General features: G+C 35.8%; 1 protein-coding gene across 2 annotated transcripts in view; it reads left to right on the forward strand.

Annotated features, from left to right (window-relative positions):
* Positions 1 to 20990, forward strand: part of MAP4K5 (mitogen-activated protein kinase kinase kinase kinase 5) — a 117599-nt gene that overhangs the window by 49224 nt on the left and 47385 nt on the right. For both annotated transcript variants that reach the window (XM_066344341.1, XM_066344340.1), the window contains exons 6-13: positions 618 to 673; positions 9346 to 9393; positions 9482 to 9524; positions 10758 to 10830; positions 14981 to 15112; positions 17423 to 17485; positions 19744 to 19825; positions 20826 to 20942. In XM_066344341.1, the coding sequence (XP_066200438.1) occupies positions 618 to 673; positions 9346 to 9393; positions 9482 to 9524; positions 10758 to 10830; positions 14981 to 15112; positions 17423 to 17485; positions 19744 to 19825; positions 20826 to 20942 (614 nt within the window). The remainder of the gene's footprint in view (positions 1 to 617; positions 674 to 9345; positions 9394 to 9481; positions 9525 to 10757; positions 10831 to 14980; positions 15113 to 17422; positions 17486 to 19743; positions 19826 to 20825; positions 20943 to 20990) is intronic.

Genomic DNA, 20990 nt, shown 5'->3' on the forward strand with positions numbered 1-20990 from the left:
GTAGTAAAGTGGCTTTGCTTCTTTTACTACTACTCCATCAAGTTACTAAGAAACAGTTTTTGTTCCTGAGTAAATGTAGAAAGCCAGTGCTTAAAATATGTAGTACAAAATTTCTCAAGTAAAGATTAAACTTAAGTACCTCATTTGGTATTGCTGTCAGCAAACACTACCTTAGATTTCAAATATTCTCTCATGGTATTGGTCATATTTCCAAAGTCTCTGGTTAGGTACTTGCAGAAGGATTTTGTATTTCATAATAGGGAGAGATCAGATTGCCAATAGTGATTTGCTTGCTTTTTAAATTCTTTGACAAGGTCCTGGATCAAGTCTCTCTGTTTTTATAGCCTAGCTATGTGCTTTACACATAAGGCATGCTTAATATTTTCACTGACCAAAGCTGTTATGGAGAAAATCTTTCATTTTTTAAGTACATTTCTAATTCTCATTTTTCTTTTTTGTTATTTTCTGATTATAAGTATAATTTATGTTCATGATGAGAAGTCATCCAACGATATATACAGAAGTTGTTTTATAATAGCTTGTCATTTTTAAAGTAGACTGTTTTTAATCTGTTGTATTGAAATGTATTACAATGTGGTCTTCTTTTTCCTTTCTAGTTACTGGACCATTATCAGAATTACAAATAGCCTATGTATGCAGAGAAACTTTACAGGTACTGCATTTGCTTATGTAGCTAAATAGCCAATTCTGTTTTCACAATTGAAAACTGTAAAATGGTGATTTGCCCAAAAGAGTAAACCAAGTTTTTCTGTCAACTTCTCATATTATAATTTGATAAGCCTAGTCATTTCTTTCGTCAGTGATTTGCAGGAGTTCTTTAAAGTTGATACAGGTATACACAATGGTCTTTTGCCATTTCCCCCCCTCCAAAATAAATTAGCATAGCGTTAACCCAGAATGGTATCTGGAAAGCCTAGTAGTTCTATGTGATATTAATAAGTCATTGACAGCAGGATCTTTTTTAATAAGCTTGGTAAATATATAGTAGTATTAAGCGAGGTTTCTTTATTCCTTTATTTCAGATCTGTGATAGCTTTAAAATAGGTTGGAATCTTCATTAGGAATATAGAGTAATTGATGCTTTATCCCTACATTTCCTAGATTGTGTAGTTTGTTCAGAAGTGAAATTGGTGTTCTGTAGGTTCTTCCATATTTTAGAAACTGGGAGATTGACCTGATTTCAAAGAAGACTCTAGAGCCATGATGGCGAACCTTTTTATAAAAACCGGCCACTTTCGCAGTGCTGGTCAACCTGGTCCCTCCCGCCCACTAGTGGGTGTTCCAGCTTTCAAGGTGGGCCAATCGTGGCGCCGTTTGGTTGCTCTGCTACTGCCCACCATGAAAGCTGGAACACCCACTAGTGGGCGGGAGGGACCAGGTTGACCAGCACTGCGAAAGTGGGTGGTTTTTATAAAAAGGTTCGCCATCATGGCTCTATACATTTTAAAAGAATTGAGTGATTTTTAACCTTTGTTTCTTACACACTCATAAGCTAATTACTAAAGAAAAAGGGGCCCTGACCTCTTCTTCTTTAGTAACTAATTTATTTGTGCCATGAGATGAAAATGGTTGTATTCAGTCAGGGGCACTGACCTTAGTAATTAGTGTGTGTTTGTGCCATGAAAATAAAAGGTTAGGCCCTGGCCGGTTGGCTCAGTGGTAGAGCGTCGGCCTAGTGTGCGGGGGTCCTGGGTTCGATTCCCGGCCAGAGCACACAGGAGAAGTGCCCATCTGCTTCCTCACCCCTCCCCCTTTCCTTCCTCTCTGTCTCTCTCTTCCCCTCCTGCAGCCGAGGCTCCATTGGAGCAAAGATGGCCCGGGCACTGGGGATGGCTCCTTGGCCTCTGCCCCAGGCGCTAGAGTGGCTCTGGTTGCAACAGAGCGAGGCCTGGGAGGGGCAGAGCATCGCCCCCTGGTGGGCAGAGCGTTGCCCCCTGGTGGGCGTGCTGGGTGGATCCTGGTCGGGTGCATGCGGGAGTCTGTCTGACTGTCTCTCCCAGTTTCTAGCTTCAGAAAAATACAAAACAACAACAACAACAAAAGGTTGAAAATCACTGCCGGGAAATTCAATTTCTTTTATATATATAAAATTTCTTAATATTCACATAAGATAAAAATCCACTTTTTGCATTGACATATAATACAAAGCTAATCATACACTCAAACCAGAGAATTATTGATAGATTAATTTTTTTCATATTTTAATTTCCAAAGTTCATTGCTTGTATAAGTAATGGACAGAGTACAGGATAGAACAAAAACTTGAGTTTGCATTTGGGCCCTGGAATATGATCATAATCTCTTCTGCAGTTCTGGTTTCCCAAGGCTAAAATGAGTCTTTGGAAGGGACGACCTCCAGGATTAGTTCCACTTTTAAAATTATTTTATGCTCACAAACTCAAACCTCTGGTGTCTGCCAACAGATGAATGATTAAAGGTGTGATACACAGACACTCCCTCTTACACATGCACGCACACACAATGAAATATTATTCAACCATAAAAAGAAGGGAATCCTATCATTTGTGACAACACGGAAGAATCGAGGATATTCTGTTAAGTGAAATAAGCCAGACACAGAAAAACAAATACTACATGATCTTACTTATCTGTAGAATCTAGTTGAACTCACAGATGCAGACCATAGAGGTGGTCACCAGGGACTGGGCTAAGGCAGGAAGAGAAATGGGGAGATGTTGGTCAAAGTGTATAAAGTTGCAGTCATGTAGCTTGACTGATTACTAATGTACAGCAAGATTTTAATTAATAATACTGTATTAAATACTGAAAATAGGCTGACATAATAGATTTCTGGTGCTCTCATCACAAGAAAACATAGCAACTATGTGAGGAGATGAAGTGTTAAGTACTTTGACTCAAGTAATCATTTCATTGTATATATCAAATCATTTTGTACATCTTGAATATATACAATTTTATTAAATAAGATTTTTAAAAGAAAAAAGATTGTAAGAACAGGAAAAAAAAGAAAAACCCAATTAGATGATACCTATAAGAAAATACTTTTGTAAGGACAAATAGGGTGAAAGTAAAAGAACAGATATACCATACTAACTATTCAAAACAGCCAGGGTGGCCATATTAATATCAGACATCATAATATCAGACAAAGGAGACTTAAGACTATAAAAGGTCATTTCATCAAAAGACATCAACCCTAACTGTTTATGGTCCTAATAAAACAGAGCTTTAAAATAAATGAGCAAAAACCAGTAGAACTGCAAAAAGAAATAGATTAACGGATAGTTCAATACCCTTCTCAAAATAATTTCACAGAATAGGCAGAAAATCAGTCAGGATATAGAAGACTTGACAGTAGAAGACTTGAACAGCACAATCAACCAACTTGACCTACTGACACTGTTGTCCAACAACAGCGTGATACATGTGTTTTTCAAGTGTCCAAAGAGCATTTAGCAAGATAGAACATATTTTGGGCTATAAAATGTCTTAATACATTTAAAAGGATTTAAGTAATACAAAGTATATGCTCTGATCACATGCAATTACATTAGAAATTAGTAAGTATTTTTGGAATACCTCCAAATATGTAGAAACTAAGGAAGCACTTACTAGTGACTCATGGGTCAAAGATGAAATTGAAAGAGAAACTAAAAGTATTTTGAACTAAATGAAATGAAAACGTAGCATAGCAGAATTCAGAATGCTGCTAAGGCAGTACATAGGGAAGTTCATAACACTAAAGAGGTTTAACCTCTTGTAGTAGGAAGTATCTGAAATCAATATCCTCAATTTCCACCTTAAGAAACTAGAAAAAGATGTGCCAATTAAACCCAAAGTAAGTAGAGAAAGAAAATAAGATCAGTTGGAAATCAATTAAATAAAAAGCAAAAAGCATGAGAAAAATCAGTGAAACAAAAATATGATCTTTGAGAATTATAAAATTGATAATTCTCTAGACAGATTGATCAAGAAAAGTAAAAAGGAAGTTGCAAATTACTAATATTATGACAGAATCTACAGATATTAAGAGGATAACAAGGATAATCAATACCCAAGGAATATTATGAACAGCTTTATGCCAATAAAGTCCACAACTTAGATGAAATAGATATTTCCTTGAGAAACACAAACTGCCATGGCTCATTTCATCTGAATAGTCTATATCTATTCCCACAAATAAATCTCCAAGCTAGATGATGTCATGGATAAATTCTATCAAACATTTAAGAAAGAAATAATGCCAATTCTACTCAGACTCTTCTAGAAAACTGAAGGCTAGAGAATACCTCCCAAATCATTTTATGGGCCAACATTGATCTGAACCCCAAACCAGACATTACAAGAAAACAAAACTACAGACTAATATCTTTCATAAACATACATACAGAAATTAAAAAGGAAAATAAAAGGTTAACAAAGGCAATCCAACATTATATAAAAAAGATAATATGTCATGAACAGGGTGGCGGCATGGTATTCTAGAAAGCAATGTTGTTTTAACAAATATCATTTAAAGTAATTGTCTATATTAGCAAACAAAAAGAAAAACCACATGGTTTTCTAGAAACAGAAAAAGCATTTAGCAAAATCCAATATTCATTTGTGATAAAAATTCTTAGCATATTAGGAATAGAACAGAATTTGTTCACAAGAGCAGTGATAAAGAACACCTGTAGAAAACTTGCAACTCTGTCAGTTCTTTATGGTAAGAACTAGATGCTTCCCACTAAGATCAATCAAACAAGGCAAGGTGTCTGCTTTCACACTTTTTTCAACATTGTGCTAGAGATTTTGGTCATTGCAAGAAGCAGTAACAGTAACATAAAAGGCATCCGTATTAGATCTATTAGAGCTAATAAGTATAGCTAGAAAGGTTACAGGATTCAAGATCAGTACATATACATAATCAACTGGATTTCTATATTCTAGCAATAGACATTCAGAAGTAAAAATAAAAAATACCACTTATAATAAAAATATGGCATTCTTAGGGATATCCATATATCACAAAAGATGCATAAAGACCTGTGAACTTAAAAACTATAAAACTGCGGGGAGAAATTAAAGAAGACCTAAATAAACATAGAACTATGCTATATTTGTGGATAAGAAAACTCAGTACAGTTTAATGTATTAGTTCTTCCCAAATTAACCTATATATTCAATATAGTTTCCATCAAAGAAGCTTTTTTTGCTATAGAAATGGACAAAATTGAGTCTAAAATTCCTACAGAAATAGTAAGGACCTGGTATAGTCAGTTCAGCAACCTTGAAAAAGTGGAACAGAATTTGAAGTCTACAGTAGCAATTTCATATAAAACCACACTAATCAAATCATAGTGGTATTGGTATAAGGGTAGATAAGTAGTTCAATGAAACAGAATAGAAAGACTATAATAACTCCACAAAAGGACTACTGATTTTGACAAAAGTATAAAGACAATTCAGTGGAGAAAGAATAGGCTTTTCAATAATGGTACTGGAATAATTGGACATCTATATGCAAACAGATGAACCTCAAGCCCTACTTTACACAGTATAAAAAAAAATCTCATAGACCTAAATATGAAACCTAAAACTAGAAATTCTAGAAGAGAACATAGGAGAAAATTTTGCAGTCTTGGGTTAAACAAAGCCTTTCAAACAACATGAAAAGCATTATCCATAAAAGAAAAACTTGGTAAATTAGACTTATTAAAACTAAAAACTCTGCTCTTTAAGAGGCACTGTTAAGAGAATGAAAGGACAAGCTGCAGAATAAAAAGAAATTTGCAAATTATGTACCTGATCAAGGACTTGTATCCAGATTATATAAAGAACCCTCAAAGCTCAATAATAAGAAAATCCGCTAAGCAAATGTACAAAAGATTTAACCAGACACTTCTCCAAAGAAGATATGGGGCCTGACCTGTGGTGGTGCAATGGGTTAAGCGTCGACCTGGAATGCTAAGGTTGCTGGTTCAAAACCCCAGACTTGCCTAGTCAAGGCACATATGGGAGTTGATGCTTTCTGCTCCTCCCCCTTTCTCTCTCTCTCTCTCTCTCTCTCTCTCTCTCTCTCTCTCCCCTCTCTCTCCTCTCTCTCCTCTCTTTAAAAGGAATAAATAAAATCTTAAAAAAAGAAGAAGATATGGGTGGCCCTGGCTGAATAGCTCGGTTGGTTAGAGCAGTGATTTTCAACCTTTTTTGAGCCGTGGCACATTTTTTTACATTTACAAAATCCTGGGGCACACCACCTACCAAAATGACACAAAATGACACTCTAACACAGTTCATATTATACATATAGTTAATAATATAGTTTCTAAATGTATTTATACTCACTTAATGTGAAACCTGGGCCTGTTTCGATGAACACAAAAGGGATATCCTGGCAGGAATGGTAGAAAGACACTCACGAAGCTCTTCCTCAACAGTTCTCAGTCTCTCTCTGTTTTTAGTTTTTATCACAGTCAAGCTTGAGAAGCTCAGCTCACATAGATATGTGGTTGAAAACGGGAGCAATGTCAAAATAGGTTTGTTGGCCAGAATGGGGAGCTCCTTGGCAACAGATAACCAAAAACTGTCCAAAGGGAGATCAGCAAACTTGAGCTTTAAAGTTAGGTAACATTGTGATACATTGTATATCGCCCTCTGGGGGGGGCCTCTTTTAAAAAGAAAAAGGTCAAATATCTATATACACCATCAGGATAGGCATAACCAACTGAGGCTGAGGCTTCATCTAGTGGTGGCAACATTTACCTCCAGTTCTGACCAGAATGAGAAATCGGGACCATGGGGAGGAGTAGCAGCTTCAACTACTCACCGCGGCCACACAATGGCCACACAATGACAAGTGCGCAGCAGCCCGAGCGGGGACCTTCCTGGGTGTGGATGAGAGGCGGCCTACTATTGGTTCATCGCTAGTGGTCAGGATGAATCCTAGAAGGTGATTGGTCAGTGAGCGTTCCCTGTGCCTCCACTCTTCCTGTCGCTGATAACTGGAGGGATTGTGAGGGGAATGTTTATGTTCGGCAGGCCGGATAAATAGCCTCCACGGGCCATATTTGGCATGCTGGCCATGGTTTGGGGACCCATGTTTAATTTCCCCACGACACACCTGACCATGTCTCACGGCACACTGGTTGAAAAACACTGGGTTAGAGCATCATCCAGATACACGAAGGTGGCTGGTTTGACCCCTGATCAGGGCACATACAGGAACAGATGGATGTTTTGGTCTTTCTCTCTCCCTTCCTCTCTCTAAAATCAATAAATTTTTTTTTAAGAAAAGAAGATAGGATGGAAAAGATGATCAACATCATTAATTATTAGAAAAGTGTGTATTAAAATCATAGTGAGATACCACTACACATTAATTAGAATGGCTAAAATTAAAAAGACTGCCCTTAGGAAGGTTGGTGACGATGTGGATTAACAGGAATTCTCATACACTGCTGGTTTTGATGTAAAATGATACAGCTGCTTTGGAAAACATTTTGGCAGTTACCAGAAGTTTAAATTGGACCACCATACGATATAGCCATTACACAGTGGTTCAGTATTTACCCAAGAGGAAAAAGAAATCATACAATGACTGTACAAGAATGTTTATAGCAGCTTTATTTGTAATAGTCAAAAACTGGACACAATCCAAATGTCTTTCGACAGGTGAACAAATAAATAAATTTTGGTATATCTGTATAATGGACTATTACTCAGTAATAACAATGAACTATTGACATATATGATATACACATTACAAAGGAATGTCACAGGAACTATTGCAAAAGATCTAGACAAAAGAGAGTACACTGTATGATTTCCCTTACATAAAACTCTAGAAAATTTAGAAATGATGTATAGTGACAGAAAGCAGATCAGCACCAAAGGCTGTTAATATCACTAAAAGACAGCCAGGCATTGTGTACTTCTTAATGGACATCAGCACCAGCTGAACAGTGTATCCTTCCCAGAGGTCTGAATTTCAGTTCCACAGGACTCTTTTTCCAGGAGGCGGCTGCTGCTTTTTTGTTTTGTTTTGTTTTTGTTTTCTTTTTAGAGTGAGAGAGACACAGGAAGGGAGAGAGATGAGAAACATCAACTTGTAGTTGCGTCACTTTAGTTGTTCATTGGTTGCTTCTCATACGTGCCTTGACCAGGGGGTTCCAGCCAAGCCAGTGACTCCTTGCTCAAGCCAGTGACCTTGGCGTTTCGAACCTGGGTCCTCAGCGTCCCAGGTTGACACTCGGTCTACTGTACCACCACCTGGTCAGACTCCAGGCTTATAAGTATTAATAATTTCAGCCTCTTCTCTCCATTCCCCCAGGTCTTAGAGTTGGTAGCAGCTTCCTGCATTTGCTGCTGCTATAATACTTGAGTGTTCTCTTTGTTCCTTTTTAGCTCTATAGTTCAAATAACTTATGTTATTGATATTTTAGTCTTCTAACGGGACCCTGACTGTTACAGCACCACCCAGGAAGTAATTTTGCCAAAATAATTCAATCTTCAATCTCATTAAGACCCTAGATATAAGTGCTCATTTATTGGTATTACAGGGGGTTAGAGGAACATGTAAAACAACATCATTGGGCCGTAACTGGCAAAACCCAAATCCTGGGAAACTGTAGAGGACAACTAGCACTTTAACAAAAATTTATAAGGAAAAAGTAATAAATAAGATATGGCAGAATCCTATAGAATGAAAGAAGTAGGAGTCATGTTAACAAATTGCAGGGTACAGATCTTGTTTGGATCCCACTTTAAACAGTTGCAAACCCTGGATATTTTATAATATTAAAGAATTGTTCATTATGAAGGCATAATAATATCATTGTGGTTTTGTGCTTTTTTTTTTTTTTTTTAATAAAGTCATTGCCTTAATAATGAAATCTGAGGCTTCAAAATAATGTGGTGGCAGTGGTGGGGGGTGTTGTGTGAGGGTCAGGATGAAACAAGATTGGCCATGATTTCATGGTTGTTGATTCTAGGTGATGGGTACATAGGGATTCATTGTATTGTTACTCAGCCTTTATATGTGAAGTTTTGTATAATAAAAAGTATACTCATGAAAAAAAGAAAGCAAAATAGTGTGTATGGAAGGAACTTTTGGGCAATGGATATGTTTATTTTCTTGATTATGGTGATATTATAGAAAAATATTTCTGATTTTTATCAGAAAGTGAATTTGAAATCTTAAAATACAATAAACATTGACTAGTAAAAAGAAACTCCTCTAGGGTTCCCCCCTCCAAAAAAAGGCATTCTTGTTTTTCTTATTCAGTAAAAATTCAAGTAGAAAATTTAGAAACCAAGTCTGCAGTTTTGCTAATGCTACCAATTTTTTTATTTCAACTTCAGGGTCTTGCCTATTTGCATACTAAAGGCAAAATGCATAGAGATATCAAAGTAAGTTTATTTACTATGTTTAAATTGATAATTTTATTGGAAGGAATTTTATGATGCTAATTAAATGATATTTGTATTTTTGTTTTAGGGTGCAAATATTTTATTGACAGATCATGGTGATGTAAAATTAGGTAAGTTGTTTCAAGTTTCTAACATTTTATTTTTTTATTTTATTTATTTTTTTTGGTGAGAGAGAGAGAAAGAGGAAGTTACAGATGGGGATAGACAGGAAGGGAAAGAGATGGGAAGCATCAATTCTTCATTGTGGCACCTTAGTTGTTCATTGATTGCTTTATGATATGTGCCTTGACCGGGAGGATACAGCAGAGCGAGTGACCCCTTGCTCATGCCAGCGACCTTGGGCTCAAGCCAGTGACCTTGGGCTTCAAGTCAGCGACCATGAGGTCATGTCTATGATCCCATGCTCAAACCAATGACCCCACGCTCAAGCTGGTGAGCCCACATTCAAGCTGACGACCTCAGGGCTTTGAACCTGGGTTCCTCTCCATCCTAGGTTGACTATCTACTGCACTACCTCTTGGTCAGGCTAAATTTTAATAATTTTTTAATTTAACATTATGCAAGTTTAATACTCATATTAAGAACCACAATAATGTTCATCTTTTGACCCAGTAATTTTACTTCTGAGACTCATTTTAAGGAGATTAATCCTAAAGATTAAACAATCCATATTCACAGAAGTATTAATCATAACTCTGTGTATGATAGCAAAAGTGAGAACATAGTTTTAGCAATAAAAAAACTGTTAAGTTGTGATAAATTTACTTAAGGAATATATTCAGTCATCAAAATTAATAGTTAAGAAGAGTAAGAGTAAAATCCCTGGTCTGTTATGTGACAAAAATGAACTATATGTGTATTTAGGTTTTTATAACCATGTTAAGCAAAAACAATAACAAAGTTTATACACAGAAAAAAGAATTTTTTACCAGGCTAAAGTCCACTCACTTCCCTCCCACTGGGGCTCTCTCAAAACAAAAATAATAACTTTTTTAGAATAGCACTAAATACTAACCAGTTGTGTCAGAATGAAAGGAATTCAGGTGGGTATTTTATTTTTTACTCTTTTTTTTCAAATTAACTTTAATTTGCTTATAATAAAAATATTTTTATTAATTTTCTTAATAAAGTACATTTCCATTCAAGTAAAGTGTCAGTAAATTATTTTCTCTTAATGAGTGTGATATAACTCAAGCAAGAAGGGATTTAGGTATTCAATTTTATACATTTCCCTGCATTACTATCTGAATTATTAATAATGTCATGCCTAGGGGTAAAACTTAGAAATGTTAATGCTTTTATTGAAAAGAACTAAATTTTCTGTTCTATTTTTTCCCCACCAGCTGACTTTGGTGTAGCTGCAAAAATAACAGCTACCATTGCAAAGAGAAAATCTTTCATAGGCACACCTTATTGGTAAGACATTACTATGATTGAATTTTGTGCATTTTCATTTCTTTAGGAAATCTGAAGGCTTGCCTGCTTCATACTGTCATAGTTCTAAATTGGTCAGGGAACTTTGATATTCATTTTTATTGTCCAGCTTTCCCTGTGTTAAGGTACTAATAATTCCTACAGTCTCTCTGGGATCTTGTATTGAAAGGACTCATGGGTATGAGATTTTCAAAAGAAAGAGATAATTACAATTCCTTGTCATCTTGTTACCTTTTCTTTTGGTATTGCTTCTATTTTAATCTAGGGCTTTATTATTTGGTTGTTAAAACTCATGCATCCTAGCCTGACCAGTGGTGGCAGTGTATAGAGCATCAACCTGGGACACTGAGGTCCTAGGCTCAAAACCCTGAGGTCACTGGCTTGAGTATGGGCTCATCCAGCTTGAGCTCAGGGTTGCCAGCTTGAGCATGGGACTGTTGACACGATCCCATGGTCACTGGCTTGAGCCCAAAGGTCACTGGCTTGAGCAAGGAGTCAATTTGCTTGGCTCCAGCCTCCTGGTCAAGACCCATATGAGAAGCAATCAATGAACAACTAAAGTGTTGCAACTATGAGTTTATACTTCTCATCTCTCTCCCTTCCTCTGTCTGTCTATCTGGCTGGCTGGCTGGCTGTAAAAAAACCAAACAAACCTCGTGCATTCTACCCTACTGTTAAGTCTTCACCAGCCACCTACTCCTAATGTATCCTACCAATCACTGACAAAATTATCTTTCTAAAACACTACTTTTATTTATGAAGACAGATAATTAAAATATAATAGAAAGCCTAGTAATAAATTTCAACATGTAAAATTATTTAGTGAATATTATAAATTGTGCCATTTAAAGTTTGATGAAAAGTTGAATTTTTTATCATTTGGGTAATTTATTTGGAAATTTAAAGTAGCTACATATCTCATACTAGTATCAAAGTAAATTGTATATGGAAATAGTCAAATATAAAAGTAAAACCAAAAGAAATATTAGTGACTATCTGCTTTAAGGTATCATTCTTTCTTGGCATGAAAGCATAAAATGTTAAAGAGAAAAGTTAATAGATTTAACTATATAAAAATTTATATTATATGTCCACCAGCTTAAAAGGGAAAGATAAGTAACAAACCAGGAAGTAGTGACTAAAACATGACAAACTAGGTTTTAATAACTAATATGTAAGTTCTTAATAAATCAATAAAAAGTGTTGTTTTAGAAGCAGTTATTGAAATGATCCATATAAGACATCATAAAATATGAAAAATGATTCCCCCAGTGATAACCAAAAGTGCAAATTAAATAAACAATGACATTCTTTTCTATCAAACTGGAAAATATTTGAAATTATGGGTAATACCTATCACTATCACTAAATATTTGACAATGAAAGTGGAAATTGGAGCCTGACCTCTGGTGGCTCAGTGGATAAAACATTGACCTGGAACGCTGAGGTTGCTGGTTCAAATCCCTGGGCTTGCCTGGTCAAGGCACATACAGGAAGAAGCAACTACTACAAGTTGATGCTTCCTGTCTTCTCTCTCTCTCCCCCTCTCTAAAAATTAATAAATAAATTAAAATAATTAAAAAAAAGTAAAAAGGCCTGACCTGTGGTGGTGCAGTGGATAAAGTGTCAACCTGGGAACGCTGAGGTCGCCGGTTCAAAACCCTGGGCTTGCCTGGCCAAGGCACATATTAGAGTTGATGCTTTCTGCTCTTCTCTCTCTCTCTCTGTATCTCTCTAAAACAAACAAACAAACAAACAAAAAAAGTAAAAAGGATAGAAAGTGGAAATTGGTAGAACAGTTTTGAAAGATATTTCAAAATACTTTTAAAAAACCTTAAGTAATAATGTTCTAGTCTCAATTCTGCTTGTATTAATTTATCAGAGAGACAGATTTATATATTAAGAGCTTTATCACAATACTTTAATAATGAAAAGAGGGAATATATGCATATACAATAGGAATTAGTTAAGGAAATTATGTACAATCCTGTTTAAAAGATGGTATTAAAAATCCTGTTGTAAAAAATGGAATGGTTAGAGGATAGGCTCATGATATAATGTTAATCAAAAAGGATTAAAAGTAGTATAGGTAATAAAACACCAATTTATAAAAGATATATGTGTGTTTTAAATTTAAGAGTTAAAATATGTGAAACAGGTCCTCTTTGGATAGGACAATCTTGAACTTGTTTTCTTCCATATCTCTTCATGTATTCCAAATTCTCTTTAGTCAGCACATATCACTTTTAACAACAGGAAAAAAAACCCCAATAGATATCATTTAAATAAAGGTAAAAGAAACCATCTGTGAGTTAGGTTACCTATAAAATTCCATTCATTACCTGCTTATTTCCTCCTCAGTCTCTTTTCTGTGACTGTCCTCCACTGTGAACGTGCTTCTCTAGTCAAAATTATCTGACTATCCCAAATCTTGGTCATTACCTCCCTAGAGTATGTGTCTTCTGTGTTTATCTTAAGTCCTGCTCTGTCTGAAGAGTGGCACACACTCTGCCTTACTTCACCTATGTCCAACTAATTGGTCACATCTCTGTTTTCCTTTGAGCCAGGAAGTGCAACAGTCCTGGTGAACGTGGTGATGCAGTTAGCCACTACTAACTGATTCTAGTGGGCAGAAGAGATGAAACCCATATGCTTTCTCTGGGTTCCAGCTCAGCTTCTTCCTATATGAAATTTGCCTTCAGTCACCTTGCTCCGTGGTGATCATTTTCTTCTCTTGGCTCCTCTACCCATTCTTATGTATGTAGTACTTGAAGATAGCATGTACACATACATGGCATTTTTAGTATAGGTATTTTTATATCCTTAACCACACTTAAGTGGAGAGACATTTTGTCATATAACTTTTTGTAACCTAAGTGCATGTAAAAGCAATTTCTACCTTGTGGCTATTCAATATAAATATAAATTAATTTAAAAATAGTAAACATTTAAAAAAATAAAATTTCCCCTGAGCAATATTATCTGTGCTTTATAACTTTAGATGCCATCATTATACACCATTGATTCCCAAATAGATAACTCCAACTTAGCTACTCAGTTTAGCTCCATCTTGTATATATTCAGTAGTTATTTAATAATAGCTCTACTTGGATATAAAATGCACAAGCATTTTATACTCACATCAGTCTCTTCAGTCAACCTCTTTTATTCTGTCCCCTCCGCCACTGTCTTTGAAAAATTCTGTTTTTTTCCCATGTATTTTGAAATAATATCATCTAATACTGGTTTCATCTCCTCTCACACTATCCTTCATGTTGTCATGAGTTAAATTTAGATCAAGTTTACCCCTATAATCAATCTTTTACTTTCACAATAAAGTCTGTACGTTCTTATGTAATCAGTAGGTCATTCACTATCCATCTAACATCACCTCTGATGTTCATTTTCCAAATACTTTTATTGACCCTCTCAGACTGTCTGTGGTGAATGACCTTTTCTTTTTTTTCCATTTCCTGTTCATTACAGACTAATACTTTAGTAAAATAACTTAAAAATGAGATGCTGAAAAGTGATCATGTATTGGAGGAGAGTAAATGCTTGCTCTCAATATCTGTACTTATCCCAGACTCATGACAAGCCATTTGTGCCTCGTGTATCAGTCTGAACAGTCTGTACATCACACATCGAGTAGCACTGTCCTAGCATTTCTGCAGATGTTCCATTCTCTCTCCCTGTCTCCCTTCATTGATACTTGTTTCCTCAGATTAAAATGCCCTGACTCACCAATCTTTTTAACTCCCTGCTAATTTATTCTTTAACCGCATCTCCTTTGGGAACTTTTCTCTGACCTCCACAGAGATATAGGTGTTCTTTTTTATTCTCACATATTATATAATAAGATTCACAAAATGGAAACTAAAGACCATGTGAGTTTTCTTCAGAGCACTAGTATTCAGAGGAGAAGACTCAGGATTTTTAAATAATGAATTTAGAGAGTGTGTGTATCTGTGTATGTATGAGGTCTTTATAAGTCTTTTCTAGTAAAGTTTCTTTCTTAGTAAATGCCTCTCAGCTGCTTTTCCTTTAAGAAGTCTTGTGAATATAACAAAAGTAGCAGACCTCATATCATCTAAAAAAAAATAAAAATGATAAATTTGCTGACTTCTTCTAGGATGGCCCCAGAAGTTGCAGCAGTAGAAAAGAATGGGGGCTACAACCAACTCTGTGATATCTGGGCAGTAGGAATAACAGCGATTGAACTTGGAGAACTTCAGCCACCTATGTTTGATCTTCATCCAATGAGGTGTTCTCACTACTTACAATTATGCTGTTATTAATAGATCCCCTGGGAGAGAGATACTGATAACTTGGGTATTCCAAGCTTATTTTCAAGTATATGAAAATCATAAAGGTGTTATAAGGGACTTAGGAATAATCTCATCTAAAATCTCTCATATTGCTATTTCTAAAACAATAGGGAGCAAATAATCTACTGTCTGAAGTCTTTTTTTTAAATCTTTATGTTCATTCTGCCATCATTTGAACTTGTTTCTTTTTTTGTCTTAAATAGAATTATAAACAAATTATAGAATGTAAATGAGATTTTCTTCTAGTCTCATTTCATCATGGTTTTTTACTTTTTCTAGGGATAAAGAGGTAGCTATGCTTGGTATAATTATCATTTGCATTTTAGGGTAAATTGCCTCTCAGAAAAAAAATGTAAGAGCCTTTGAAAGGCTTTTTAATATTTTGAAGGAAAAGATAAATTGGGCTACAATTTAAACTTTTAAAGTAAATAGGATAAAGTTAAAAAGAAAATTAACAGAATGGAGAACTTGTTTTACTAACATGATAGACATTCAGAGACTTTATAGGTAAAATATAGATTGTTTATGAGCAAGTACCAGATACTAAAGAAACATGGAAAACTATTGGACCTCACAAGTAATATACAAGTTAAGAGGTACCTACATTTATCTGGGGTGCCAATAAGTTCAGACTTTTAGGAGAATAACTTAGATATTATTGGTTATGGGATATCCAAATGTTTCTGTGACTTCACTACTTAGGAAATTATACTCAGTAAATATTGTAATTTAAGAAATTTTTTAAATGCTAAGAATTATCCATTTCAGGATAACATCCGGAAGAAATCTAAATATCCAGTAGTTGGTGAACTGTTAAGCAGATTTAGCAATTAAGGGCAGCTATTACATTTATATAAACCAAAGAAATAGGAAAAATTGGTTATTAGTAAAAACAAAAAGCAGTATGTAATATTACCTAATACAGTGATATAGGAATTGGTTATTATGAAGATAAAGACTAAAAAGAAGAGCAGAAAATTTTAAATAATGTCTTAGGTTTATAGGAATATGGATCCTTATTTCTTTTTCAATTTTTTCTTCATATACGAATCATTTTATTTTATTTTATTTTTCTGAAGCTGGAAACAGGGAGAGACAGTCAGACAGACTTCTGCTTGCGCCCGACGGGGATCCACCAGGGGCGAGGCTCTGCCCACCAGGGGGCAATGCTCTGCCCCTCCGGGGCGTCGCTCTGTTGTGACCAGAGCCACTCTAGCGCCTGGGGCAGAGGCCAAGGAGCCATCCCCAGCGCCCTGGCCATCTTTGCTCCAGTGGAGCCTCAGCTGCGGGAGGGGAAGAGAGAGACAGAGAGGAAGGAGAGGGGGAGGGGTGGAGAAGCAGATGGGCGCTTCTCCTGTGTGCCCTGGCCAGGAATCGAACCTGGGACTTCTGCACGCCAGGCCGACGCTCTACCACTGAGCCAACCGGCCAGGGCCGAATCATTTTATTTTTAAAAGGAGAAAACATCGTTGATATTAAAAAAAAGATTAAAGAGTTAGCTTAGAAACCTGGGAAGGGTTTTGTAGGAAATCGTGAAGTAAAGCATTTTAGGACTTCCTTCTTCAACTTTACCTATGAGTTGATACTTGCTGTTTCTGCCCCACCCCTGCCTTTCTCTCTCTAAAAAATAAAAAATTTTAAAAATAATAAATTAAAAATAACTTTCTTCTTCAATCCTTCATTCTTTTACCCCTATAGTCCATAGAAAATAGGTCAAAGGTAGACTTATAGAGAAAGAAAGTCCTCCTGAAGGTTGACTTCTGTATCATATATAATGAGAGAACATAGAAAATTATTGTCCAAAAGGAGAAACAGAGTAGGAAGTGAAACTGAATATTATTTGCTTATACACCCAAAATAATTATAGGCGCAGCTCTTCAGTTAAACAAATACCTTAATGTTAGGTGTGTGTTACAGAATGATATAGAAAGATAGACTGTACTTAAAATATAATACTAGTCATAAATGTAACAGTATGGAACAAAAGCCTTTTCTAATATTTGGTAGTTTTGCCATGTGAATAAGAGTGTGTTTGAAATAGAAAGATCCTTTCTATAGCCAGGGGAAATTTTAAATAGGCTTTCTAAAATTAAAAAAATTTAATTTCCATATTTCAGGCCATATTTCATTAGTGCCTACATATGTAGGAATCTTGTATAAATTAATTACAGAATATTCATTCTGATTATTAGATGTAGTAATAAAAGTATTTTGATATTGCTTTTAAACTGAATTTTTTATTTCAGGGCCCTCTTCTTAATGTCAAAAAGTAATTTTCAACCCCCAAAACTAAAGGACAAAACAAAATGGTAAGTTAAATAATATATAGATTTATAGAATTTTACAGTTGAAAGGCACACAGGTTTAGTTCTCTTATTTTATAGATGATAAAACTGAAGCCCAGAGGCATTAAACAACAGTTTACCTGAAGTTACACATCTAATTAACTTGCAGAGCTATGACGAGGACCTAGGTTTTTCTGGTCAGTGTTTCTTTATAATGCATTGCTCTCTTAACATACTCTTATATTCTGGCAGCTTCAATAAAAGGTGTGGTGAGGAAAGTATTTGATACACATAAATACATTAAGATTTTGAAGATTCATATTTTTACCCTGTACTTTCATTAATTACATATTGACTTTTATGGGAGATGATACGAAAAGGTTTCCCAGATACCATGACACATAAAATTAATCTTTAAAGACTTTTCTCTACCTTACTTCCTTAATATTAAAAAAGGTTATTATTTTCACTCTAATCTCTTATTTCTCATACAAAATTTTAAAGCACTTTGAATATTCTTATGAATCATAAGGACATTGTCATTTGGATGATAAAAATTGTGAATTGTTTTTCTTTAATGTCTGCCCATACAGTTAATAAAATAAACAATGCAAATAAGCTTCCAAGTTCTTAAATTTATGAATTTTTTCATCTAGATTACATGGATATCTTTGAGGGTCCATAGACCTCCCCAGAATTCTGTACATATGTATATTCATTTTTCTACTGAGACAGATCATATTTTATTTTAGATTCTAAGAGTCCCGTCCACAACAGGTTCTAAACTCCTGTTTTTATTTTTATTTTTTTTAATTAAGTGAGAGACGTGGAGGCAAGAAGGCAGAAAGACAGACTTTCACACGTGCCCTGACCAGGATCCACCTAGCAAGCCCCCTACGGGGCAATGCTCTGTCCATCTGGGACCGCTGCTCTGTCCATCTGGGGCCGCTGCTCTGTTGCTTGGCAACCAAGCTATTTCAGTACCTGAGGTGTGGCCATGGAGCCGTCCTCAGTGCCTGGGGCCAACTTATGAATCATTTGAGCCATGGCTGCAGGAGGGAAAGGGAGAGAGAGAGAAAGGGGACAGGGTGGAGAAGCTTATGGTTGCTTTTCCTGTGTGCCCTGACCCGGAATTGAACCTGGGACTTCTATATACCAGGCCAACACTCTACTGCTAAGCCAACTGGCCAGGGCCTGTTTTATTTTTTATTAGCTTATCTGTCCATAGCATTACTTAGGAGCCAGGTCATTCTGGGGATGATGCCAGGAGTGAAAGGCAAATCACACTGTGGAAATAAAGGAGTTTATATTTTCCTAGCTGTATTCTTTTGCATTGATAGGGTTTTTTTCCCTATTCCTTGTTACACCAATTTCCTAAGCAACTGAAACTGGAGGGCTTTATGGCAGAAATGATTGAATATTTATTCAGGAATGAATGGATTAGCTATAACTGCTGAATCCCCTGTCAGATTCCAGAGCAGTCATTATGACTGGAGTACCTTTTCCAGTCTCAGGTACTATATGACTGTATGTTCTCTGCTCCACAAGTCACGGAATGTAATGAATGCAGTGATATGATTTCTCTGAAGAGAACTGCTGTGTGTTTGCAGTAACTGGTAATGATTAAGGTTATTCTTGTTGGTTCTTGCCCAGTCCCTCCTTCAGTGGAATTTTGGCTATGGGTGCAGATATCCTTCTTTACTATTAATCCAAGCATGATGCCTTTAATTTATGTCTTTTTCTTTTCCCCATTTCATCAATGCAAGTGGCAGGAAAATTCTTCTGGTTGCTAAAATCACTTTTTTCCTTGCCCTCATTTCTAAGAAATTTATAACCTTTTATAGGCTTTAAATTATCTTTTACATTATCCACCCTGTCTCCCAGCTAGTCAACAACTCTTTTGGTATAGCAGAACATTTACTCACTGTATAAACTAGGCAATGAGAAAGGGTCATTTTTATTCCTCAGTTTAATTCCTGAAATACAAGATTATAAAGCCTGTAAAAGATAAAGGTGTGCATTTCTACTTTTTAGTGTATTTTTTTAGAGTTCATATATTATTATACTATAATTAATTGCATTTTACTTGAGATGAAACTGATGTATGTTTTCAATGAATGTACTGTGCTCTGGATGCAGTTCTTCAGCTTACATAGAGCTAAGAGGCAAGAAAAAATTATGTATTTCAGATTTTATAACTACTTGTAAGTTAACTTTATTTAGTAACACCATAAAACTAATACTAGTGAAATATTTTTATACATGTTTCTTTTTATTTGAAGGTCATCAACATTCCATAATTTTGTCAAAATAGCACTAACCAAAAACCCCAAAAAAAGACCAACTGCTGAAAGACTTCTGACTGTAAGTCATTGAAATTACAGGAGAATTTTCTGTAGTCAGCTTTAATTAGGCATATCAGTAGAACAAAAGTATTTAGATTTTCTAATATAAAAATGTTAGTGATATCTCTTACAGCAGGGGTCAGCAAACTTTATCTATAAAGAGCCAAATAGTAAATATTTTAGGCTTTGTGGGCCATATGGTCTTTGTCAAAACTACTCACTCTTGCCCTGTAACACAAAAAGCAGCCAGGGACAGAACATACAAATAGGTATTTCTCTGATACCCAATAAAACTTTATTTACAAAAAGAGGCAGTACAACAGATTTTACTCATGGGCTGCATGTATTTTGCCAACCCCTGCCTTAGAGAAAACTGTTAAAAATCTTTCTGTTATCTAAAATTAATTGCTCTTCTTGGCTTCTTAAATGTCAAAATTCCATTGTGTCTTTGTACATTAACATAATTTTATCAGTATAATGACATGAGTAATAAATGTCATTGTTACAGCCAAGGTTTTAATTTTACAACCTAATATATATTTGTTTCTTTTTTTTCTTCTTTTCCTAGTGAGAGGAGGGGAGATAAGACTCCCAAATGCACCCCGACCAGGATCCACCTGGCTACCCCATCTGGGGCCATGCTCACAACTGAGCTATTTTTAGCACTTGAGGTGGAGGCTCCATGGAGCCATCCTCAGTGCCTGGGGCCAAGGTTCTCAAACCAATTGAGCCATGGCTGCAGTAGAGGAAGAGAGAGAGAGAGTAGGGGGAAGGGGAGGGGAGCAGATGGTCGCTTCTTCTGTGTGCCCTGACTGGGAATCAAACTTGGGACATCTACATGCCAGGTCTATGCTCTACCACTGAGCCAATGGGCCAGGGCCCTCTAATTTATTTGTATTAGTAGTCTCCCATATGCTTGTCTCTGTATATTTACTGAATGGAAAAGTACAAATAACATTTCTATAAGCCATAGATGTGAAAACATACTCATGAAGTTGTTTTGTTTTGTTTTTACTTAGCATACTTTTGTAGGGCAGCCAGGTCTCTCTAGGGCCCTAGCAGTTGAACTTCTGGACAAAGTGAACAATCCAGACAACCATGCACATTACATTGAAGGAGATGATGATGACTTTGAGGTAAGGAGTATTTGCAATCTAATATTTGAAAATATATGTTTAATATGG

The sequence above is a fragment of the Saccopteryx leptura genome, chromosome 6 (genome assembly GCF_036850995.1).
Source record: "Saccopteryx leptura isolate mSacLep1 chromosome 6, mSacLep1_pri_phased_curated, whole genome shotgun sequence".
In the NCBI taxonomy this organism is placed as follows: Eukaryota; Metazoa; Chordata; class Mammalia; order Chiroptera; family Emballonuridae; genus Saccopteryx; species Saccopteryx leptura.